The sequence below is a fragment of the Eulemur rufifrons genome, chromosome 1 (genome assembly GCF_041146395.1).
Source record: "Eulemur rufifrons isolate Redbay chromosome 1, OSU_ERuf_1, whole genome shotgun sequence".
Lineage (NCBI taxonomy): Eukaryota > Metazoa > Chordata > Mammalia > Primates > Lemuridae > Eulemur > Eulemur rufifrons.
The window spans coordinates 85,320,039-85,344,764 of NC_090983.1; the positions used below are offsets into that span (position 1 = coordinate 85,320,039).

General features: G+C 35.8%; 1 protein-coding gene across 2 annotated transcripts in view; it reads left to right on the top strand.

The window, feature by feature from the left end:
- DARS1 (aspartyl-tRNA synthetase 1) overlaps positions 1 to 24,726 on the top strand; it is a 68,595-nt gene that overhangs the window by 20,143 nt on the left and 23,726 nt on the right. For both annotated transcript variants that reach the window (XM_069473158.1, XM_069473166.1), the window contains exons 5-7: positions 17,694 to 17,796; positions 21,177 to 21,257; positions 22,276 to 22,335. In XM_069473158.1, coding sequence (XP_069329259.1) covers positions 17,694 to 17,796; positions 21,177 to 21,257; positions 22,276 to 22,335 — 244 coding nt within the window. The remainder of the gene's footprint in view (positions 1 to 17,693; positions 17,797 to 21,176; positions 21,258 to 22,275; positions 22,336 to 24,726) is intronic.

Below are 24,726 nucleotides of genomic sequence, written 5' to 3' on the forward strand. Positions count from 1 at the left end.
TTTTTGCCATGTTATTTGAGTTGGGACAAAATAGTCCAATCATTAGTTAAACTAATATTTATTAGGGGGGAAATGCTCTTTTTGCTCCCGCCTTAAGTCCATACCTACTAGAAGTTTCTTTTTCAAAGCTAGTCTCCTACTTCCAACCATGTCCAATATTAATTCTACCTGCTGGTTTCCCACTACAATGTTATTTCCCACTACTTCTCAGTACATACTCTTCAGATGGGGCAGATTCTCCATGCCTGCAATGACTTCTCTTACTTTAATTCTTATTTTAAAGGCATTGGCTTTTTTATTAAATCATCATTCTTTGTCACCTAGCTTAAGCCCATACCCTTCATGATCCTCATTGATTCGTTTCTCTGTTCATTTCTTATGGATCCACGTATATTATATATTCTTAGGCTGCTGGAAATTTTCTCCTTATATATATTTTTAATTTTAATACACATTTTGATGGTAATCTTAAAGTTATATAAGGCTATTATTCCATATCATCTTAAAGACCAATTCACAATGGAAAACTGCAATGTGAATTTAGTGCTTCATCAACATTTACTGTCTCATTTACAGTTGTGTTCATGCCAACTGAAACCAAATGATTTCCATGTTCTGTACGAATGAAGGTTTCACTGTATTTTGAGTAGAGACACATGCTGAACAAGTTGGGTCACCAGGTGATAATTGGTTATTAAGTACTCAAAACTCAAATAAGCCTGTACCATTCAAGCACATGCATTGAATCCTATTTTTGTCTGTTACAGGGGCAGCAGATCACTAATTGTATAATAGTTTCCATGCAAGGAAAAATGTATCTATTTCCAGTTCTAGTAGTTATCGGATTAGATATTTGACAACCCATTTGATATAAATTTCTTTTTCTTTTTTCTTTTTTGAGATAGTCTCACTCTGTTGCCCATGGCGTCAGCCTAGCTCACAGCAACTTCAAACTCCTGGGCTCAAGCAATCCTGCTGCCTCAGCCTCCTGAGTAGCTGGCACTACAGGCATGTGCCACTACTCCCGGCTAATTTTTTCTATTTTTAGTAGAGACAGGGTCTCGCTCTTGCTCAGGCTGGTCTCGAACTCCTGAGCTCAAGCAGTCCTCCCTCCTCGGCCTCCCAGAGTGTTAGGATTACAGGCTTGAGCCACCACGTGCCCAGCCCTGATATAAATTTCAATTAACAATGCTACATTATGAACTTTCACATGGGCAAGATAGTTTTATAAAGTGATCCACGATACTTTATTTAAATTGTCCTTCCTTAATTGCTTTCTGTAGAATTTTGGTTAATTATGAGGCCTAAATATTCTAAACCTTCCTCAAAGTTAATGTTTTATATAACTGAGCAGACATTTTTCACATTACTAATATTCAAGTCAAAATATAGAAACAGATTAAATATAGAACTTGCTGTGAAGCAATAAGCTTTATACAATAAATGTTAGCAATTGTTAGTAAAACTGTAAATAATATTAATTTGAATTTTGTTTTTATTTTCTTTAAAAATTTATTTTGTTTTTAAGTTCAGAGCTATAAGCATTTATGCTAGTTTTATATTTGTGAGTATTTAAGTAACATGATAAAACTAATTTAACTGATTACTGAGGGTCACTAACATTTTTTACTCCACTCCATAGTAGTTTCAGAAGGGTGGGGAACCTGTGACCTCAAGGCCACATGTGGCCCCTCAACCGAATCTAGACTTCACAGAACAAATCCCTTTATTGAGAGGATTTCTTTTGTAAAACTTGGATTCAGTCAAAAGGCTGCACTCAAGGATCCAGAAGGCCACATGTGGCCCCAAGACCTCAGGTTCCCTATCCTGTGAGTAGTGTTATGCAAACTTCTCACCGCACTTGTTTTGGACTCCAAATTCTTGGGGTTTTAGTGAAGAAAAATGAGCTCATAAAATAAGTCATCCTAGAACTGCTAGGATGATTTAAATCTTTAATTTTTGCAAAGCACCAGTGCACTGTTGAGTGTAATAGAGGTCCAGAGAACCCAGAGGCTTGGCTTCCCACCAACTAGGGACAGCGGGTCTCTCATTGACCAAACTCTACTCAGACTCCTTTGAACTCTCTGCTCAACTAAGCTTCTACTTTTTGACTTTTTGTTCATCTCGACATTGTTCAATTTAAGCAAGAATTCTGCTAAGTTACTTTAACCAGACTGACCCCCCTCCGCACCCCATATGTGATCATCCTCCCTATCTAATCAGATTCCTCAACCTCTGCCCTCCTCCTCCCTCTATCCCAGTGATGTCTGATCACAGTGGCCTGCCTTCAGCAAGAATCCTGTTAGGTCTGTTTAGCCAGAATCTCCTCTTACCCCTAATATCTCTTCTTAGTAATTTTCTATCCACTGACCCCCTCCCTACTCCTTGGCTACAAATTCATACTTGCCCATACTATATAAGGAGTTGAGCCCAGTTCTATGCTGAGATCTCTTTTCTCCTATAGCAATAGTCTTTGACTACTACTATCTGTCTCTGCTTTTCTTTGTCACTAGCCATGTGACTTCATAAATTGTTTACTTGTTTGCTTGTCTTAACTTTATTCTTTAGAGCTAAGACTCTTCTTTAAGCATCATTATTTCTGCTTGCCTGGGAAATCTAAAAGTCAGATCTAGTGTGGTACTAATTCACTAGATTTCAATTAGTAATTGAAAGAAGTACTTGACCTATAAACAAAGCTTGTGCTTGCCTCAGAATGGAAACATTTTTATCATCAAAAGGTAGCTTACTGTTTTTTAAAGTACTTGCCTAATTTTTGTTTTTTGGATGCTATTTTGGTTTAACTGGCAAATATGGTTTCTTATGTTTGAATGTTTTGCAATTCTTTGCCTCAGTGAATTGTACATTTGATTTACGACGAATGTTGAAGCATTTTATGTTGGTACATTATTTGAAGAACTGGAGTGTAGCGACGTCGTGGCTTGTCTCTTTTCTAACTGATCTTTTATTATACTCTTGTGAAGATTTAAAAATTATTAATTTGAATGTGGGCAGTTATATAGATCTGTGAGTACATTTCTCATTAAGTATAGTAAGAGTCAACAAATTATTTCTGACAACTAGAAAGCTAACAAATTTGTTGCTGGTTTTGCTGAAAACCTTTAATAGTTAAGTTTCTATAAGTGTTAAAATTTTAATAATTAATTTTGGTTGATATTAGAATATGTAAATATACAAATGGGAAAACTATTAAAGTAAATAGTGTCTCTTTCACCATTATTGATTTTGTTTGTTTGTTTGTTTTGGGGAGGGAGAAATAAATTAACATACTTTAGAAAAATATGAGCTGATAATTACCCAGAATTATAATTTTGATCATCACCTGCCCTCTACTAACTTCCAAGTTTATTTCTGCTGTTAACAAGTAATAAATAGCATATACTAATATATGGATTTTTTTAGGTATTTTAGACCTTTATTGTGACTGGTATAATAAATTACTTCAAGAGGCTTAAATCTGTGGTCCCTAAAGTGATGTGAAACAAAAGCCAAAAACCACTATTCATGTCAAGGTTATGCAGCTCACTTTCCATCATTATCTTGGGTATGTTGAGTAGGTTATGTGAATAATAATGGGATACTCTTCAGTAACATCTGTAGCAGGTGCCATATGTTTTTGAGATGAAAGATCGTGGGAAAAAATTCCCCTCTACCCCCACCCAGGACTTTTATTGTATGTGAAATATTATTTTTAATGTTTAATAGACTTAATCTATAATTAAAATTCAGTATAGGCTGGGCACGGTGGCTCATGCCTGTAATCCTAGCACTCTAGAAGGCTGAGGCTAGAGGATCCCTTGAACTCAGGAGTTTTAGACCAGCCTGGGCAAGAGCGAGACCCGGCTCTACAAAAAATAGAAAAATTAGCAGGGCATGGTGGCACCCACCTGTAGTTCCAGCAACTTGGGAGGCTGAGGCAGGATGATCGCTTGAGCCCAGAAGTTTTGAGATTGCAGTGAGCTATGGTGACACTACTGCTCTCTAGCTAGGATGACAGAGCAATATTCTGTCTCAAAAAAAAAAAAAATTTTTTTTTTTTTTCCAGTATAATGACTGCACTTGCTTTTATCTTGCCAAGTTTTCTGGTGTCTGGCATAATTTTTCTAGCTTTTTGGATTCCTCTTTCTTACTAGTCCTTGTACGAGGCCTGAAAGGTATAGTACAGTGGTTAGCAGCATCTTCCCCTATATACAGAGGAAATAGCAGGTTTGCTTGTAACAATAGCAATAATAGCTGACTGTTACTATATAATAAATATGGAGCTGTGACATGCCATACTTATATTTTCCCCCTAGATCCTTGCAGGAACCTAGGAGGTATAGATACTGTTTTGGCTGTTTCCCCCCCCCCCCCTCCCCGGCCTATTCTTTTTTACAGATGAGGAAATAGAGATGTGAAATATTTAGTGTTTTGACTGAGCTCTCGGGCATTAGGGCTCACACTCCAGCCTCTATGTCATCCTGCCTGAGACAGTGTAATGATGTTAATTCAGAGCCCTCCACGATATAGGTGTACTTAGAATACAACTTTTAAACACTACCCCCAAGTTATTGAGAGTCAAAACTGGAGGGGAAAAAAAAGTTTGATTTAAAAAGTAGAACTGATTTATATCACAACAAAAAAGATTTTTATGTTTGAGTCATAAATTCATGTTAAAAACAATTCCAAAGGAGAAGTTTAAAAAAATTTTAACCATTAGTAACACTAATGAGTTTGCCTCTTCTACTGTAAGGCAGTAGTTGTCTTCCTTAGAAATCACCTCGTTGTTAAAAGCACACTATAAAACTAATAGAGGGGAAGAGCTTTGGAACCTAGAGAATTTCATGTTTGTAGTAACAGTACTTTTTCCTGAATAATTTCAGTGATAAAAAATTAGCTATTTATAAACATGAAATCTAAACATCACTTGACAGATCTAACAATTAATTGCATCTACTTTTGCTTAAGCTTTTTTTGTTTCCCTATCAGCACTGCCATTAACACAATACATCCTACACATTCTTATCACTCTCATTGTTATGAGAAACAAGGCACAAAGTCAGTCAGCAAAGCAGCTATGTGATGTGTGCAACTAATGTGGAAAATAAGGCCACAGCCTCAGAATTTAGAATACGAATTTATCCTTTACTAAGATTCTGGTTTCAGGAAGGAAATGAAAGAGTTTGGCTGGATAGATAACTGATACTGTTCATTAACACATCAAATTGCAGGCTCTTTGTTAGACATTTGTACAAACTAAAATCCTGTCCTAGAATTGCTCTGTCTTTAGCAAAGGAAAAGAGATCCTTTCAGGACATTCAGGTATGGGTATCCTTTTAGATTAGCTTTTTGTAGAGTGATACTAATAGACTATCAATTCTGTTACGTGACATATGCATTCCTAAAACTCACTGTACTATGCAAAATTGTGCAGTAAAAACAGTATGGAGGTTCCTCAAAAAATTAAAAATAGAACTACCATATGATCCAGCAATCCCCCTACAGGGTATATATCCAAAGGAAACGAAATCTATGAGATGTCTGCACTGCCATGTTTGTTGCAGCACTACTTACAATAGCCAAGATCCAGCATCAACCTAAGTGTCCAACAACGGATAAATGGATAAAGAAAATATGATATATCTATACGGTGGAATACCATTCAGCCATAAAAAAGAATGAAATCCTGCCATTTGTGACGACAATACAGATAAACCTGAAGGGCAGTTGTGCTAAGTGAAATAAGCCAGTCACAGAAAGACAAATACTACATGATCTCACTCGGAAACTAAAAAAGTTGATCTCATAGAAGCAGAGTAGAATAGTTACTGGGAGGGGAGAGGGGCAAAAGAAAGATTGGTCAATGGGTACAAAATTACAGATAGATAGGAGGAATAAGTTCTGGAGTTCTCTTGCACAGTAGGGTGACTATGGTTAACAATATTATATGTTTCAAAATAACTAGGAGAGGATTTTGAATGTTTTTACCACAAAGAAATGATAAATGTTTGAGGTAATGAGTATGCTAAACCCTACTTTGAATTTTACGCAATGTATACATGTATTAAAATATCACACCGTACCCCATAAATATGTACAATTATGTGTCAATTAAAAAAACATTTCATCAATGGCACATTTTGTAAAAAGACAGGGACCTAACTTTTTAAAGGTAGGTTGAACAGTTTTACACATGTTGAATGGTTAAAAATACATAAATACTATAATAAATGTAGCACTTTACCTTGAAAAAGATATACAGTTTGCTTGTGGAAGTTAAGTGGATGTCAAAAGAGATGCAATTTGTAAGTTATGGTGAAGTGGTGGAACGAACACTGCAATCAGAGGGAAAGCTGTAGCACCAGTTTTAGATGGATGCAGCTCCTAACATGGGTCCCAGATAGATGTTTGAGGTGTGTGCATTTTGTCTATTCCTGCATGGCTGAGTTCACCTGAGTACTATTGCCTGCATTGACACAGTGTTTCCCACTGATGAAATCTGCTGTAGGCAAATGCAAAATTCTTATTATGTTGCTCACGCTGTTCCCTGAAATATCAATTGTGTTGGAACAAACACACATTTTCAAAACAAGTGGTATAGCCAAACTGACTGTACTCTTGAAAGAGATACTGGTGTTTGCCCAGTGAGCAGATAAAACATGAGCCTTATCTGTTTGCTTGCTGCTTATGTGTGGGGGTGAGGAAAATAATGAAGTGGAAGATGACTTCAGAGTTTCTAGTTTGAGAAATTAAGTGGAAATGACACTGTTAATCTGGAATAAATTGCCAGAAGGGGCTGGCTCTAAACATGACCTTCTCTCTGGAGCTGGGATGGTCTCACTGTCCGTAGAGCACTTAGCCAAATCAAGGCTGGATACTGAAGAGAAATGGGGCTCTGTTAGCGAAGAAGAAAGGCAATCTGTTGGATAGGCAAGCGACGGTATCTCCTGAGTTTATCTGTGCTGAGTAAATGGAAGAGAAGTCCCAGCCTTTTAAGCTCATGAAAAGCCCAAAGACTGAAATAGGTTGTTTTACCCAAAACCCTTTTATTTTTCTGGCTGATAGTATTCTGCTCCTCCCATCCCGAGTCTTCTCTCATTCCAAATGTTTTCAAGTGTCCATGTGGAACACCCTGGCTTTACTTATAATTCCTTACTTTTCCTCCACTTTCTTCACCATGACTCCATTTTAACAGCTCACTCCTGTGGCCACAGCTTGGATTTTTCTCCTCAGAACTTTACCATTTTAAACTCCAGTGGCCATTTTCTCTGACTGTAATTTTCACCAGTCGGCCTCTCCCATGCCTTCTAATCTTCTGTTGGACTTCTTCAAGACTTCTAATCTTTTTGTCAGTCTCCACATTTTCTCCCAGTCTTTTCAGCCTCCTTCTGACCTCATGCAACCCCATGTGTGCATTCCTAGGACTACTCACTGCACCTTTGTCTGCTGCTCCTCATCTCTTAGTTTCTCTTGCCCTGCAAACACCCTACAACCCTGTCCTGATGACCCTAACACAAGGTTAGAGTATATTGTGTATTTGTAATATAACGGATTGATTTCTCTTCCTCAGTTGGGCCCACTGGTATATATTCTATTCTATAATGAAAACAGAGGGTTATAGGCTGCCTGTATTTTTGTTGTTCCACTGGACTCTTCAGGATCTCGTTCCTTTTATCTCTTAGTTTATCAGTCTTCTGTTATAATTAAAAACAGCATATAACCAACAAGATCTAAACCAATCCTAGCGGATTCTATGCTTCAATAAAACAAAAACTCTTACTTAAAGATGGTTTCAGCTTACTTTGGAAACTTGAGGACCAATGAAACATGAGGTAATTCAGAAGAATATTTAGTAACACATTCTCTTTGGGAAGCTACCAGCTCAGTGGGCCAACTAACCATTCTGCCAGAATCTGGTTTGAAAGATAGTATGGATAGAAATATGTCCACGAGAAAAAGGCCATTTCTAATTTAATCAATTTTATATATTAAATGCTTACAATTATCTTTAGTGCTACAGGAGTGCCTAAGGACTGTTCGTTTATTCTCAAGATGTTTCCATTTTGAATGTTACTACCCAAGGAGACTGGACATTAAAACATGTGAACTCATACACAACAAAGTGGGAGCAATAATGGTATTTATATGTTAATAACATGAGGCCCTACATTTAACTCTATTCCCTCTGGCCATATACCAGGTGGGAAAAAGCAAGGACTCCACTATTAAAAATATCAAATCAGATAGTTCCAGCTGGGGTTTCCTAATCATTTAAAAGGCAAAATATGAGGTCACTTTTAATATCTTAAGTAGATAACGATCTTAGCATTTACTTTAGATATTAAATTTGAGGTACTTATCTTTTGCCTTTCTAACTAGATGATACTGCTAGCAGTTTCTAGCTTTTGAGTATTTTCCTTAAAAGAAACATTGGGGTCTAATGTGGAATCAACTGTTTTGCCTCACATTATCTGTCCTAGGAATATCCAATCATCCAATCCATCAATATACTAATCCAAAAAGTTGATTCACTAATTGGATTTAAGTGCCACAGGACTCTTAGATACATTATTTTAATCAATTTGTTGAAAAGATCAATTTTATCATGGCTGAATGCATATAAAAATGAAGCAACTGAATGAGTTACACAGGAAGGTTGGCACATCTAATTCCCTAAAGATTTTAAGAACAGGTTCTTAATTATATGTCTGAAATTGTTCAAACCTCAAGGTCTTTAAATGAAATTTGTCCAGAAGCAGGAAGATGCAATACTTTTCCAGGCCTGTGTTTCTGGATCCCTATCTTATGCTAACATTAATTATCTAGTATTTAGTAGCTGATACGGACGTTGAGGTAAAAAGTTACCCCTTTTTTCTTTTTTTTCCTAATTATTTTTTATTTCATGCCGTTTTAAAGGAATAGAGCAGTAGTTTGTGTTAGTTATGGTTGAGTCTTGTAAAGTTAAATTTTTTTTAAGCAGTCCTAGAGGCCTTTTTGTGTTGACTACTATAGAGGGCAACAATGAATGTAAACACAAGGCTTTAAAGTTTAAAGCTAAAGTTATAGTGACTACTATAAAGGGCTACAATTAATGTGAACACCAGTTTTTAGAGTTAAAATTTATATATTGCTATTTGTGCCTATATAACACTTCCCCCTTCCCCAAACATAGAGATTTTTTATTCTAAAAATAAGGCATATTCAGTGCATTATTTGTGTACATATGTATTTTCTTTTGTTTTTCTCCGTATTAGTCATTGTGGTTAAATGATTTATTGGTAGCTGGTGAGTCACAAGTATGTTTCTCATTCTCTAATGAGTCACCTAGCTACATGCAAGTTTGTTTATTTTCTTTCCTTTCTAGATCTTTCATATGAAAATAGGTATTTTACTAGTTGGTTAAAATTTCAGTTTGCTACAATAACTATTAGATCTAGAAAATACCAAAATAATACTCATAAGACGTCTCATTGACTTAGAAAATTTTTATTTAGCACCTGCTCTGGTCCAGGCACTCTGCTGGGCTTGAGTATAGAGAGATTTATAAATAGTACATGTATCATATAAGAAACTTAATTTGGGGAGAGGAAGAAGATAGATAAGCAACTGTATGCAGAGGCATGTTGTGAGTGCTATGGTAGGAGTGCATATTCTCTACAGGAAGATATCCCAAAGAAAGGTGAGCATGTGGGTACCCTTTGAGCATCCATGTGGATAAGTGGGCAAACATAGGCTAAGACATTATACTGTTGTATATGGCAACTCCTTGAACAATTGTACCTACATGGTTTGTACCTCTTTGTAGGAACAGGGTATTTATCTATTGGAGGAGAAACAATTTCTCTATTCAGCCCTGTCAAGTGTAACATTTGTATCAAAAACTTGGGACAAAGATAAAGATGTGCTTAAAAAATAGGTCTAAAATCTGGTGTCAAAAATTCCCAGATAGTTTATGGGATTGATCTTTCTAGGTTAAATATAACTTTAAATAATACCTTCATATTGTCTTATACAAAGACTGCTGAATTTATACTGAGGCTGACAGCAACAGCAGGATATCAAGAGACATCAGTGTTATGGGGGAAGGTAGCACAATTCTTGGGCATTTGGGAAGCTATTACTAAAGGACCTATTATTTTCGGTTTCTGTCATATAAACTATAAAGGAATCTGGGAGCTCATGAGCTTCTAAGAATGAGAGTGTATTATCTCAAAGTAAGCTGATGATACATTTTGAGATATTTAAATTTAGTGCTAATTTGTGAGTCTGTAACAGATCTGGTATAATAACCAGTAAATGATCATCTTATTAGCTGTGTGATGATAGACTAATTAACCTTTTAGAGTCTCATTTTTCTCATCTGTAAAATGGTGATAATACCTACCTTGTAGGCCTTTGCGAAGTTTAAGTGTGATAGTATATATAAAAAACGCTTCACACAAGAATTGGAACATAAAAGGAAATTGCTAAGTGATAGTAGTAATATTTGTACTTCACGGATTTATATATTGAGATCACTTTCATTTGAGCTATAAAAATAAAAATGTGTCAACTTCGTCAACATTAAAAAAAAGACATACAGGCCTGGTGCAGTGGCTCACGCTTGTAATCTTAGCAGTCTGAGAGGCCAAGGCAGGCGGATTGTTTGAGCTCAGGAGTTCAAGACCAGCCTGAGCAAGAGCAAGACCCCGTCTCTACTAAAAATAAAAAGAAATTATATGGACAGCTAAAAATATATATAGAAAAATTAGCCGGGCATGGTGGCGCATGCCTGTAGTCCCAGCTACTCGGGAGGCTGAGGCAGGAGGATCGCTTGAGCCCAGGAGTTTGAGGTTGCTGTGAGCTAGGCTGACGCCATGGCACTCTAGCCCAGGTAACAGCAAGACTCTGTCTCAAAAAAAAAAAAAAAAAATACCGTAGAAGGATAACACAAAGTTTATGAAACAGTTCATATTTTCTGCAATCGAGAAAAAATATGGAGGAGTATAGACCAAACAGAAAACAGTGATTGTAGAAGAGGAGAATGAATATATGATGGAGACTTAAATTTATGTATTTATTTAACATTTGAATTCTGGATAATAAATAAATACATACCTTTTATAATCAAAATAAGTTTTTAAAACAATGCATTTTAAACATTTTTTTCAAAAATAGCTTAAAAACATGAGAACAAACCCTGTCATTTCCCATCACTCACTGATGAAGGGCAGTCTGGCTTCTTTGTATTCCAAGAGGACTTGCCAAAATCAGCGTCTCATACTGAAATCCAGCAGCAAGAGATAGATGAACTACTTTTTTCCCAGATTTATTTCTCCTCTATTTATATGAAAGATGGTGACTTCTTTGACTAGAATTATATGTTGTTAAATATTTTTTTTCACCAGTTTCCTACACAGAAATGATACCTTCAACAGTGACCTCGAAATCATCTATTCTAGCAATAACTTTTTCTCAGTGTTTATGATTCTTGTTCTATATATACCCTAGTGGTCTCCAAAATGTGATTTGCCCAAGAATACCCATTGGGGGAAAGAAATTAATTAAACTTCCTTCCTTCCTTTATCTAAAAGAATGAGAAAAAGAATTTGAGTTTTCTAATAGTTAACTTATCAATAAACAGTGGGCCTATCACTTGGACTGCATCTCAGAAGGTCATGTCACCTCTACAGCATGTGGGGTTTCTGAAGGAAGATTGCAGGATTCCAGTAACAAAAAGGAGCTAGCTAGCAGTGCTACCCTCACTCTGGTTCACAGTTGGTGTATTGTAACCAATTTCAGTTTACCATTCCTATTAATAGTTAACTGGTTTTAAAAAATTATATTATTATAATAAACTGACCTTCAGAAAATGGACAAGTGGCTCAAAAGTATTTCTATAAAGAAACCATAGATTGAAAATAAAACTAAAAATGTAAGCACAAATAAGAAAATGTTAGAGTAAAATCTTTGTATCAGCTGCATTATGAGGCTTTAAAAAATATTATAGTCTAATCAGATCTGACAAGTTGTCAGTACCCCCCGAATTAGAAGTTATCAGGAAGACTATATTAAGTATTGATTTGTATTCATTCACTACTGCTAACTATGAACCTCACCCAAGTTTATAATTGTCTAAAGGTAATACGTAAGTTTACTAATACATGTATATAATTTATAAATAAATAAAGTATACATATATTGGGCTATGTACCCCCCATTTTTTTTTTACTAATGGTATAAATCAAATTATCAAAAATGTTTGGAGATAGCTAGTCAGTCCTTTGATATGTTAAGTATTCTCTCCTTTTTGAAACATGTTTCTTTATTGGCTTCTGGAACACCATTCTGTTTCAATTTTTTTTTTTTTTTCATTATTTCTTCTTCTTCCTTATCCAGAGTTCTATCATGATGTTCAGCATTTCTGAAGAATAGTAAACAATAGGGATAAATGAGATTGCTCACCAAAAACCTGATTTGTTTGACAAACGAGGAGATAATTTCCGATGAGTAGTTTTAAAATTGTTTTGAGCCCTGGTGGTTTTGAAATGTGTGTTTGTAACCCCTACCTCCTTCCCTTGAACAGTCACTTTGAGGAGAGTAATCATTTAAATGGTTAAATTCTGTTTGATTAAAAATCAACCTTAATATTTCACAGTCAAATTTTAGAGTATATGTTTTTTAGGCTGGGTGCAGTGGCTCAAGATCTCTTTTCATTACATGATACATGTTGTAGGTTCTCAGTGTGTATGTAATGAAATACAAATAAACTTTTACTTTGTTAAAGCCCTTATGTACAGATGATTGCTTTGATCCCAAAGATTTTTTTAAATTTTATAATTTTTTTTAAGTTTAAGATTGTACTAGTCAGCTGTTGGAAAAAAAATGTATAATAAGCCACCTCGGCTGGGCGCGGTGGCTCACGCCTGTAATCCTAGCACTCTGGGAGGCCGAGGTGGGCGGATCGTTTGAGCTCAGGAGTTCGAGACCAGCCTGAGCAAGAGCGAGACCCCACCTCTACTAAAAATAGAAAGAAATTATATGGACAGCTAAAAATATATATAGAAAAAATTAGCCGGGCATGGTGGCGCATGCCTGTAGTCCCAGCTACTCGGGAGGCTGAGACAGGAGGATCGCTTGAGCTCAGGAGTTTGAAGTTGCTGTGAGCTAGGCTGACGCCACGGCACTCACTCTAGCCTGGGCAATAGAGTGAGACTCTGTCTCAAAAAAAAAAAAAAAAAAAAAAATAAGCCACCTCAAAATTCAGTAGCATGACAGTACTGCCCAAATGAATCTACAGATTCAATGCAGTCCCTATCAAAATCCCAATGGCATTTTTTATGGAAACAGAAAAACCTATCCTAAAATTCACATGGAATCTCAAAGGACCCCAAATAGCCAAAACAATCTTGGAAAAGAAGAATAAAGTTGAAGGACTCACAGTTCCTGATTTCAAAACTTGCTATAAGCTAAAGTAATCAAAATTGTGTGGTACTGGCATAAAGACAGTCATATAGACCAATGGCGTAGAATAGAGAGCCCAAAAATAAGCCCTCACTTATATGGTCAGTTCATTTTCTACAAGGATTCAGTAGCCATTCAATGGGAGGTCATATGGCCAAACTCAAAGTCACAAGGCAGAGCAACTTTCTGCCTACCTTGAAGCCATGGCAAGGGGGTGGATGTACACTACTACTACAGGGAAATGAAGACATGAGACCAGTAATTTAGTATACCATAGAGATATGCTAAGAACTTTAAAATTTTTTGGCAACATTAAAGAATAAGGCATTACTCATTAGCAGATTACTTTAAACTATGAAGCATACCTCCTGCACTTACTGAAACTGCTTTGACCATTTTAACAGAATCTTTGAAGTCTATTTTTATGCATTCTTTTTAGTTTTTTTTTTTAATGACAGAAGGCCATTATAATGAACATATGTGGCTCTTTGCTACTCTCCTGTTTGGGTTTGTGTGTGTATGTGTGTGCGTGTGTATATATGTATGTGTATATATATATATACATATATATATGCACACACACATAATCACACATACAATCTTTAGCCGTCAACTGTTACTTAATCCCACTTCTAATAGTTTTATCAGACTTTTTTTTAGCTTCTATGTGATATAGATATGAAAACTGATAATCAAGATTGATAGAACTATAGGTAATGAAACTATCTTTAAAGGTATTGGTGAGACAAGTGTCTGTCACTAGTGTTGGGAAGATAGAATTCTTTTCCTTCAGAAAAAATAGTTAGCTTGCTTTTTTCCCAAGTTGCATGTTTTATAATTGTTTAATCATTTGTTTAAAAAAACATCATAGCCAACTCAAAATATTTTTATAAAATACTTTGCATAAAGAATGGTACTTTCTACAGTTGTATTTCATAAAGACAGTTTTACTCAGCACTAAACTACTAAGTTGATGTTTGACAGTTTCTAATGAATGACATGAAGTCTGTTGTGCCTATTAGCTAGAGCATTTTAATATCAAAGCTGTACGAATTTATCTTATTTGTAGAATGATTAATTACATGGAGGGTCAGAGAGGTGGTTAGAAAATGAAAGAGGTATAAAATACAATGTGGTGATAGTGTGTTTTAGGAGGTAATGGTAGTAATACTTAGCTCTTGAAAAGATGTGTTTAATTTACTTCGTCTATTTCTCCTGCAGTGAAATAATTCCCAGGAGTTCTGCTTTCCACCGTAGATTTTTGTTTTCCTGGCACATCCTCTGTAAAAATCCCAAGGCTTTTAGTTGCCTGTTACTAATAGATACAACACTTGTTCAAAATATGGACATAATGGCATATTAATTTCAAAATGTAAAACTGAATCCTTAATAGTGGCTCTTTATGATACCAAACGGTAGCATATACACTATTAAGTATTGTGCCATCCACATATACAATGTCAGTTAAAATCATATTAGACTGTTTCTACAATCAAAATGGAATTTTATCCTTCTATTGAAGTATTCCTATCCCTCTTGTTTTGAGTCTAATTTTATACACATGCATGAACACACAACCCTCATAGAGATTTTACTCTAGTTCTAGCTAGCAAGTTTTAGTCTGATCCTTTTCCAAAATCTGACCTTTTTTTGTTTTAATGTTTTTTCTTCTGCATTCACTCATGTCTACAAATAGATAGGAATAGATACAGATATGGATGTAGATGTATACAGCTAAATTGTGCAGGGTTTGAAAAACCATGAAATGATTTTATTAACATCTATATGGGCCATTATTTTAATGGCTAAATATAATAAAGGGAAATACTGAGATTGGAAGGGCAAAAAAAATTGTTGGCATTCTCTATGTCTGATTAATCCTGCCGCCTTTCTGATTGATTCACTAGACCAATTTGTAATTTCAGAAATTTAACTTTGGCCCTAGCTTAAGAAATGGGTTGTGTTTTCAGAAGTTATTTTGTAAGTAAGTTGTTTAGGACTAGAGATAATGTTTGAAATGATGGTTGTTTTCTAGTCTAGCTGATCGAATATTTTAGCACTTAATGCTGCAGAATTAAATAAGGTACTAAAAATAGACTTAGGTCCAAGTTTCAAGTCCTAGATAAAAGGAGTTATCTGGTACTTTTGAAGAATAAAGAAGAGAAAATTTTGTTTTCTTGAATTCTACCTATAGCCAGCCCTGAGCAGAGTGTCATTGACCACATTCTAGCTTCTTTCTGGAAGGATACTAGCATGATGCTCAATCTTTAAGAGTAGACCTATTTAACTTGAGTTAGCCTGACAAAGGCTATCTGATAATGGAATGCCTTCTACTAGGGAGTCAAAGGGAGTGAGGTAAGAGAACCAGGGGGGGTTCTGGGACATAGAGGAAAGGTAGCAGAGTGGAGCTCTAGTTGGGGCAGGTCATGTTACTTGATGAAGCAGTACAGTGATCAATAAGGAGGACAAAACCTTCCCCAAGGAGACATGTAAGATAAGCAATAGAATTCTCCCCAGGCCTAAATCATATACCTAGGTATCACATTTACTTATGCAAATAGAGAAAGACAGTTGGTGGGTTGCAGTCACATCAAAGATAGATTCACTGGCACTCAATTGCCCAGTATTAGAAAGCCGTTATAATAGTAAACTGAAGCCTGTTGGTCCTTTCAGATCTCAGAGGAACCTTATCTTAGTTCACCAAAACTTCTTTGCTATAATAAATTCTGAATTTCTTTAGTGTACAACATTTTACCTAGATATTAGCTGATAGCTCTAGTGCAGGAGACTTATGAGAGTGTAAGAGGTATGTATACTGTTGATTTTTTTTAAAGGTAGTTGGCAATAAGATATATAGAATTCTAGTCAGGGTAGCAAAATGAAGTGACAGTTTTTCTTCCCCAATCTCCACCTACTATTCTCATTTTGATCCTTTTCCAACTCTGAACAAAAATGTTCATTGAAATGAATTGTGAGTTAGGCCCGTGGCTCATACCTGTAATCCCACCACTTTGGGAGGCCGAGGTAGGAGGATCACTTGAGGCCAGAAATTCAAGACCAGCCAGGGCAATATAGTGAGACCCCATCACTATAAAAAAAAAAAAAAAAAAAACAACTTAGCTGGGCGTGGTAATGCACATCTATAGTCCTAGCTACTTGGGAAACTGAGGTGAAAGGATCCCTTAAGCCCAGGAGTTCAAGGCTGCAGTGAGCTACGATCACACTACTACACTCCAGCCTGGGCGAAGAATGAGACTCTTTCTCTTAAAAAAAAAAAAGAAAGAAAGAAAGATATGGATTGTGGTGTTCTCTTGTGTAAAATAAGCACTGTCTGGTTTCTGGAATGTCTAATAGCATCACATCTACTAGGAACCCAATTCCTTATCAGAATGAGTAGAATTTTTCCATGACAGTTAAATCTTACCCTCTTCACCAAGAATTTACACAAAAGTAAAACTGGTACATTTTGTATGGAAATCACTATTTTGCATTATACCGTTTCTGCCTTGGTATGTACTAGTGACCAAAAAATAATCAATGTGTTTAATAAACTACTTCATAAATTATTAATATATATTTCAGAATTTGAGTGTCTGGTGTTCAAAATGCAAGTTTGTTACAAAATAAACTGCCCAGAAGGTGCATTTATTGTATACTCATCATGTATTAAGCTTCATATAGAGCAGCATTCTTTTATGTGGGAATATACAATCCAATAGACTTTTTGTCATAAATCCAATGATACAGTATACTGAGAAACTAAAGACATTGAGGATTTAATTGCAGATCAGCACCCTAATGTCCTCTTATTACCTTGAAACCTTTTCAATTGACCTTCTTCTATTATTTAATTCCATTGCATAGTAGTAATTGCATTTATTGAAGCCAATATTTCTCATTATAGGAAATGCTGATCTTAGTGAATCTCAAATATAGGGAGGGAAATGTTCTTTAATAAATAATTTAAAAACTTTTTACTATTTTTCCCAATTCAGTACTGGTCCTATTACTTTTTATGTCCAGAGTATTTTATAAGAGGTAACTAAATTATGGCATCAAAAACATTCTCTTTTCAAGGACTCTCATAACGTATGCTACATAGTAGCTTATTCTAAGTAGGTTAACTAGACTGGCTTTATCTCAAGTGGCTTACTGTATTATAAAGAAGAGTTTAGCATATTCAGTTTTACTGCTGAAACACCAAATAAGTTGTGATGATGAAATGATTAAAGTTGGGAATTTTCTCTTGACAGCATCAACAAAGAGAGCATCGTGGATGTAGAAGGTGTAGTGAGAACAGTTAATCAGAAAATTGGAAGCTGTACACAGCAAGATGTTGAGTTACATGTTCAGAAGGTAACTCTTTTCAAAATATAAAGTACATACAGAGATAGATTTGAGTAGTTTTTACAACTTTCATATCAAGTCTATATGTTCTCAATAATTAGAGTTGACGTAAAATATTGAGATTTATAAGTTGATTATTTAATCAGTTAGCTTTTGTTATATTGATGTAACAAATCTCCCCAATACTTAGTAACTTAAAACAACAAACATTTACTTACAATTCTGTGATGCACCCAGCTGGGATGGCTCATTCACTCCATGTGGCATTGGCTAGGCTCACTGATACATGTGGGGCATCTCTTCCTGTGGCCTCCCCTCATCCAGCAGGCTAGCCCAGACATGTTTATATGGTACCAGAGGCAAGAGAGGGAAGCCCTAGTGTATAAACACTTTTCAGGCTTCTGCTTGTGTCTTGTTTGCTAAATATCCCATTGGTCAAAATCAAATGGCAAAACAGATTTAAGAGGTGGAGAAATAGATTCCAGCTCTTCATGGGAGGAGAGGCAACATCATTGCACAGGAACATACATACAGGAGCAGGAGGAAGTATTGCAGCCATTTTTGCAGTCTACCATAGTCACATAGGGGGAAGTATAAAACACATCTGAAAAGTTTTATTCACTAATAATAGTGAACCTGTATTTCTTTGAATTTTCTTCTGAATATGTACTTTCAGAGGATGATTAATTATACTAATTCTTAATCTTATATCTCATTATAATCATTATATTTGATATTTTTACGGCATAGAGAAATCAAAAGAGACAATACCATATTGGTCTTATATTCCAGTAGTAACTTATTTTTTTATGAGACTTACCCCTCATCTTTTTTTTCCTCAGACATAAAAATTGAAAGTGCTCATTATCAGTGACTTAAAATACCATGAGTGAATTCACACATATTTAGTACTACTAAAATAACCCTAGCTGGAGGCTGTGGACATCTGTAATCCCAGCACTTTGGGAGGCGGAGGCAGGAGGATCACTTGAGGCCAGGAGTTTAAGACCAGCCTGGGTAACATAGCAAGAACCCGTCTCTAAAAATAATTAACCAGTCATGGTGGCGTGCACCTGTAGTCCTAGCTATTTGGGAGGCTAAAGCGGGAGGATCACTTGAGCCCAGGAGTTTGAGGTTACAGTGAGCTATTTCACACCATTGCACTCCAGCCTGGGTGACAGAGCGAGACCCTGTCTCTAAAAATAAATGAATAAATAAAAAGAAATAACCCTGTACATTTGAACCTGCCGTTCTCAGATTCAGGTCTAGATTTTGTCTATGATATGCATGGCTACATTTCTCTTAAGGAGGAGTCTTCAAGACAAGCTGGCTTCTTTCCACCCTCACCCCTGTGTGTGTACACTTGCATGAACATGTATGTAACAAAGTCAAGCAGACTGACAGGAAGACAGGTTCACAGAAATAGACCCATATGTACTCACTAATTTGGGAGTAAGTTTGTATTTAACTGGAATTGATTGTCTTAGAACCCTTCAAGACTTAGAAAAATCTTACATATTTTTTTTGATTGGGCGCCATGGCTCATACCTATAATCCCAGCACTCTGGAAGGCCAAGGCGGGCGGATTGCTTGAACTCAGGAGTTCGAGACCAGCCTGAACAAGAGGCGAGACTCCATCTCTACTAAAAATAGAAAAATTAGCAGGGCATCATAGAGCACACCTATAGTCCCAGCTACTCGGGAGGCTGAGGCAGGAGGATCACTGGAGCCTAGTAGTTTGAGGTTGCAGTGAGCTACAATCATGCCACTGCACTCTACCTGGGGTGGCAGAGCAAGACTCTGTCTCAAAAAAAAAAAAAAAAAAAAAAAAATATTTTTTACTGACCTAACTTGACAAATTACTTCTTTTCTTTCTGTAAGTCTCATTTTCAAGCAACCCCACCAGGAAATCTACAACCTAGTAAAGACAGACTAACCAAAGCATAAGAATAGAGATAAATGAATAAATCCATTTAGGCTAACCAAGAAAGGCAATCCCCCCCATATCTTTTACTTTAATAAAAAAAATTTCAGTGACTACAGCAAGCAAATGTACTGTGATATCTTATTACCTAGTATACAGTATAACCTTAATAAATGTTAATAATAAATTTTAAGCCTAAGGAGCTTATAGACAAATTTTGCCTTAATAAAAATAATTATAAAGTACTTCACAAAGCATAAAGTATTGTATTCTAAATAGAATCTTTCATAAGTAATGACTTTCTCTTATCATTTATTTATTTATTCAACCAGCACTTACTGATTATATATCCTTTATGCCAAGCACTATGTGAAGTTCTGGTAGTTGTGAAGTTCTTGACAATTTAGTGTTGAGAGTCACAACCTAATGAAGGAGAAAATGAAATTCCACTAGTTATAAAAGTAGGAGGGGTAAGCTCTTCAGTTCTTCAATTTGGATTAGAGATCAAGTTTCTGTTAACTCATCAACAGGGAACCCTGCCACTTGGATATAGGGAGTGGTGACAAATATTTCTGTTTTATTATGAGGAAAACTGGACTATCCTTCTACACTTTTTCTTGAAATGTATATTAAATATGATCTGCCACCTTTAAGAATATAATTCCTTTTCCTGAATAAATCAAGTCTATTTCCCTTTAGTGCTTTGGCAGGTTTTCGAGGCGTAGTTAGGGATAACTAATACAGTAATGTGTTTTTTAAGCCAAAAAACTCTAGCTCAGTCTTCATGACCTAATTGTTTTTTACCACTAAAACGTGAAATGAGCGTGAGTGAATACAACAACGTAAAGGAACATCCCCTAGGGCAGCTCCCAACCAGAAGAGCAGCAGGAAATGAAACGTAACATGTTTCATGAGAAAGGGCAATGAAGGGGTCTTTGGGAAAAGAAAGAATGAGAAAAGTGTAGCAGAGCTGGACTGGTCCTGGTCATTGTACTGGCCAAATGCTGTTAACAAAAATAACAAGTCATATGCTAATGGCCCCTTCACAAGAGTAAAGTATTTTCACATTCATTACTTTATTTGATTCTTACAGCAGACCTCATTTTAATTGAAACTGAGATTGATTTGCCTAAAAACAGCTTTATATGACAAAGCTAGGCCTTCAACCCAGTGACCTCCACTCTAGTCCTTGCTTATTACATTGGTAGCCACCTTAAAGTTTATAGAATATTTGTATATGTGTTATCTCATTTGTTCCAGCAACCCATAGAAATAGGCAAAAAATATTATCCTCATTTTTTAGGTGAGAAACGTATATCATCTTGTTTGATTTCAGCAAATAGTTTCAGTTAAAGATGTATGCAAATGCTGCTTCATTTTTAAGTCAACTGTAGATTATTTTTTTAAGCAAAAGATAAAAGGTTTTGTGTGCTTTCAGCTATTTTTGGCAATCTCTCACTTTCAGATTTATGTGATCAGTTTGGCCGAACCTCGCCTGCCCCTGCAGCTGGATGATGCCATTCGGCCTGAGGCGGAAGGAGAAGAGGTAAAAATTGTACTTATGAAATATTATGCTTCCTCTATGTATTTAGTTTGCAAAACATTGAAAACCTAATGCCCTACTTTTCTCCTAAGGATGCCTGTGAATTGATTTGAGCTCTATTTTTGTTTAAATTTACTATTACATCAGCAGTTCTCAAACTTTAGTCTCAAGATCCCGTTTACATTCTTAAAAATAATTATTTTTAAGCTTTTGGTTTTGTTGATATATCTATGAATATTTATAGAATTAGAAGTTAAAGCAGATAAATTTTTAAATATTTATGAATTCAATTTATAAATATATTACATGTTTACATATATAATATTCTTATATAAATAATAAAAATAACAATAAGTAACATATTTTATGAAAAATCACCATTTTCCAAAACAAAAAACAATTTAGTGTCAACACTGACATTGTATTATGTATCTACAAATCTTTGTAATGTCTGGCTTACTAGATGATAACTATTAATGGATTCTCGTATTGACTCTGCATTCATCCTATTGTGATAGTACATACATAGCCTTTAGAGAACTCCTCAGTATATTCATGAAGAATAAGGGAGAAAAAGTATTGAAAAATATTATTATGAAAAAATAGGTTTGACTTCATGGACTCCCCAAAAGTCTCAGGGATCCTCACTGCTCCCCAGACCACATTTTGAGAACCACTACTGTGTGTCAGCTTTTATCTATTCGTTCAACCTGGGGCTAGCAGGTTAAATCCAGGAATCAATGAAGATATAGATGGTTAATTCTTCTGACATCCCAGTAATAAGGCATGGCTTTTGTAGGTGGAGGAGGGAAAGAAAGCAGTAACATCTGTTAATTCTTTCTCTTCTTTCCATCTCTTTCTTTTTCTCGCCCTGCTTCTAGTTTTTACCATTATTTTGGATCCCTGATTGGGGGCATAATATTAACAGAATCATTCACTAAAAGGTAAACATGGCTTCTAAAGGTGTTTTTTGCATTCTTCAAAAAATTTGTAACATTTGTTTTTTCATCCTTTTTCTTAGGAAGGAAGAGCTACAGTTAATCAGGATACAAGATTAGACAACAGAGTCATTGATCTTAGGGTATGCCTTGTTGATTTATTAAGTGATGTGATTATGCTGAAGTCAAGATGGGCGGGGATACTATACCTGTCTCAGGCTTATAAAGCTAATTGGCATTTGCCTGTATGTAAGTATGATCATACAAGAAACAATTTACCTTTCTGACTCTTCCCCTAAAAAGAACTACATGCAACAGAAACAGTTGATACTGTCAGGATATGGACTCACTTCGTGTTAAATGACAAATAAACTTGAAGCCAGTAAATGAGCTGGCTTCCAGGTGATACCTGTTTTGGACAAGTTAGTCATCCGGTAGAAACATAACTATTAACATCACTACAAAATTGTGAAAAAATTTATATGCACATTTTAGAACAACCAGGTAGAGATGAGTAATTAATTCCTCAATTCTTTGAATTTGATCTGAACACAGAATTAATAATATAGAAGCAGTTTGCCCTGGTGGTTTATGCAGTAATCTCATGGGTATCCTGTTTCCCTTTCTGGTTTGGTTGCAAGTGAAAGAGAGTTCAGTGGTTTCATTATTATGACATTGTAGTAAAACCAATGTCATCTTTCTTTCTTAATATTTTGACCACATCTTCCTCCTTTACTTAAATATTCTACCTAAAGCACAAATTCTTTGTCACCTTAAGAGTTCCTTCCAGCTCTTCTGCAATCGTGTGTCTGCCCTTATCCTATACTCATTTGTTACTCCTGATTATTTGCTTTTTATCTGCCTTTACCTTTCCATTTTAATTTGTATAGGAAAAGTGAGCAGTAATCAAAAGTCCTCTTGATACTGCCTAGAAACCTCAATTTTTCATACATATTGGCCACAGCAGTTAGACATCATTCTATATTCGTCCATGCTATTTGTTCACACAAGTTATTATCAATTTGTGCCTCTAGAATATGGCCTGAAGAGTTTTTGGTTTGGGGTTTGTTTGTTTTTAAATTTAAATTCATTGCCACCATTGAAAAATGGGAGTTTTCACATTAAAATATGAATGGCCTCTCTTAAAAAGTTGGAGGAGAATCTGGCTCGTGAGCTAGGATGCTAGATGGGACTAGATGCCCTGCACCACCCAGGAAGCATCATTCATTTGTTTCTTTCATATTATTTGTCTAGCCCAAGTAAGTGTTCACATTTTTTAAATCTTACTTTGACTTTACCTTTTGATAAGTATTGTGTACATTAGCAACTTTAAATCTTTAAGTTCTTTAGTTTATGTCTAAACTACTATCTAATTTAACCCCAAACCAGCTCTTTTATTATAGACTCTGAGCAAAGTCAAGAGTTGAAGAAGTTGAAAAGGCAAAATTGCTGTTCTCCTTCTATAATATGAACATTCCAATGTATAGCCTCATATTGGCTCTAGTGTAACCTAACTTTTCTCTCATATAATGCATTGTTTTCTGTATGAACTTTCCAGGCAGGTGACCTAATTAAAAATACTCCATTTCCCAGTCCCCAAAAATGTTAAAATAATTTTCATTCCTGGAAAAGTCTGAATTAAAATGTCTTTGGCACCCTTTTTATACACAGCCTTCACCTAGCTCATATTCTGGATTGCTGTAGCAAATTAGCTTCATTCTTAGAGAGCAGCAGGTTTTTAGGAGGGTTTCCTGGGAACCTGTTAGGAGAATTCCATTCCGTTTAGATCAGAATTATTCTCTTTATTCCTCCTCACTCTTAGGTACAGGGGAAAGTTGTCAAAGTAATAGATGTTTAGTCTTCCTCCGGAAATCATTCTTTAAGTACTTTTCCCAAAAAGTAAGATAAAAAAATTTTTTAAAAAAAAAAAGAAGTACCTTTCCCAAATATGAACGTATTACTTTAGTTGGTTCAAAACTACAGTCTGTTTCTTTTTCTAAACCCCCTGTACTAAAGCTGTTTAATTTACAAAATAGTATATATTGATTACCTTCAAAGAACTCACCATTTTGGGGGGAGATAAGACTATTAGTGTGAGATTGTCTTAGTATAGGTGTGTTCTCCCTTGAGTTGCCAGCATACAGATTGAGCTTTTTTTTTTTTTTTTTTTTTTTTTTAGCAAGGTCTTACTCTGTTGCCCAGGCTGGAGTTCAGTGGAGTGATCACAGCTCACTGCAACTTCCAACTCCCAGGCTCAGTGATCCTCCTGCCTCAGCCTCCTGAGTAGATGGGACTACAGGCATGTGCCGCCACGCCCAACTAATTTTTAAATTTTTTTTGTAGAGACTGTGTCTCACTATGTTACCCAGACTGGTCTCATACCCCCAGCCTCAAGCAATCCTCCCGCCTCAGCCGCCTCCCAAAGTGCTGAGATTATACGCGTGAACCACCATGGCTCGATAGACTGAGCCATTTTTGAAGGTGTATCATGTTAGTTCTTTTTTGCCACTTGGGTTGACATGGCCAAGGGAGTA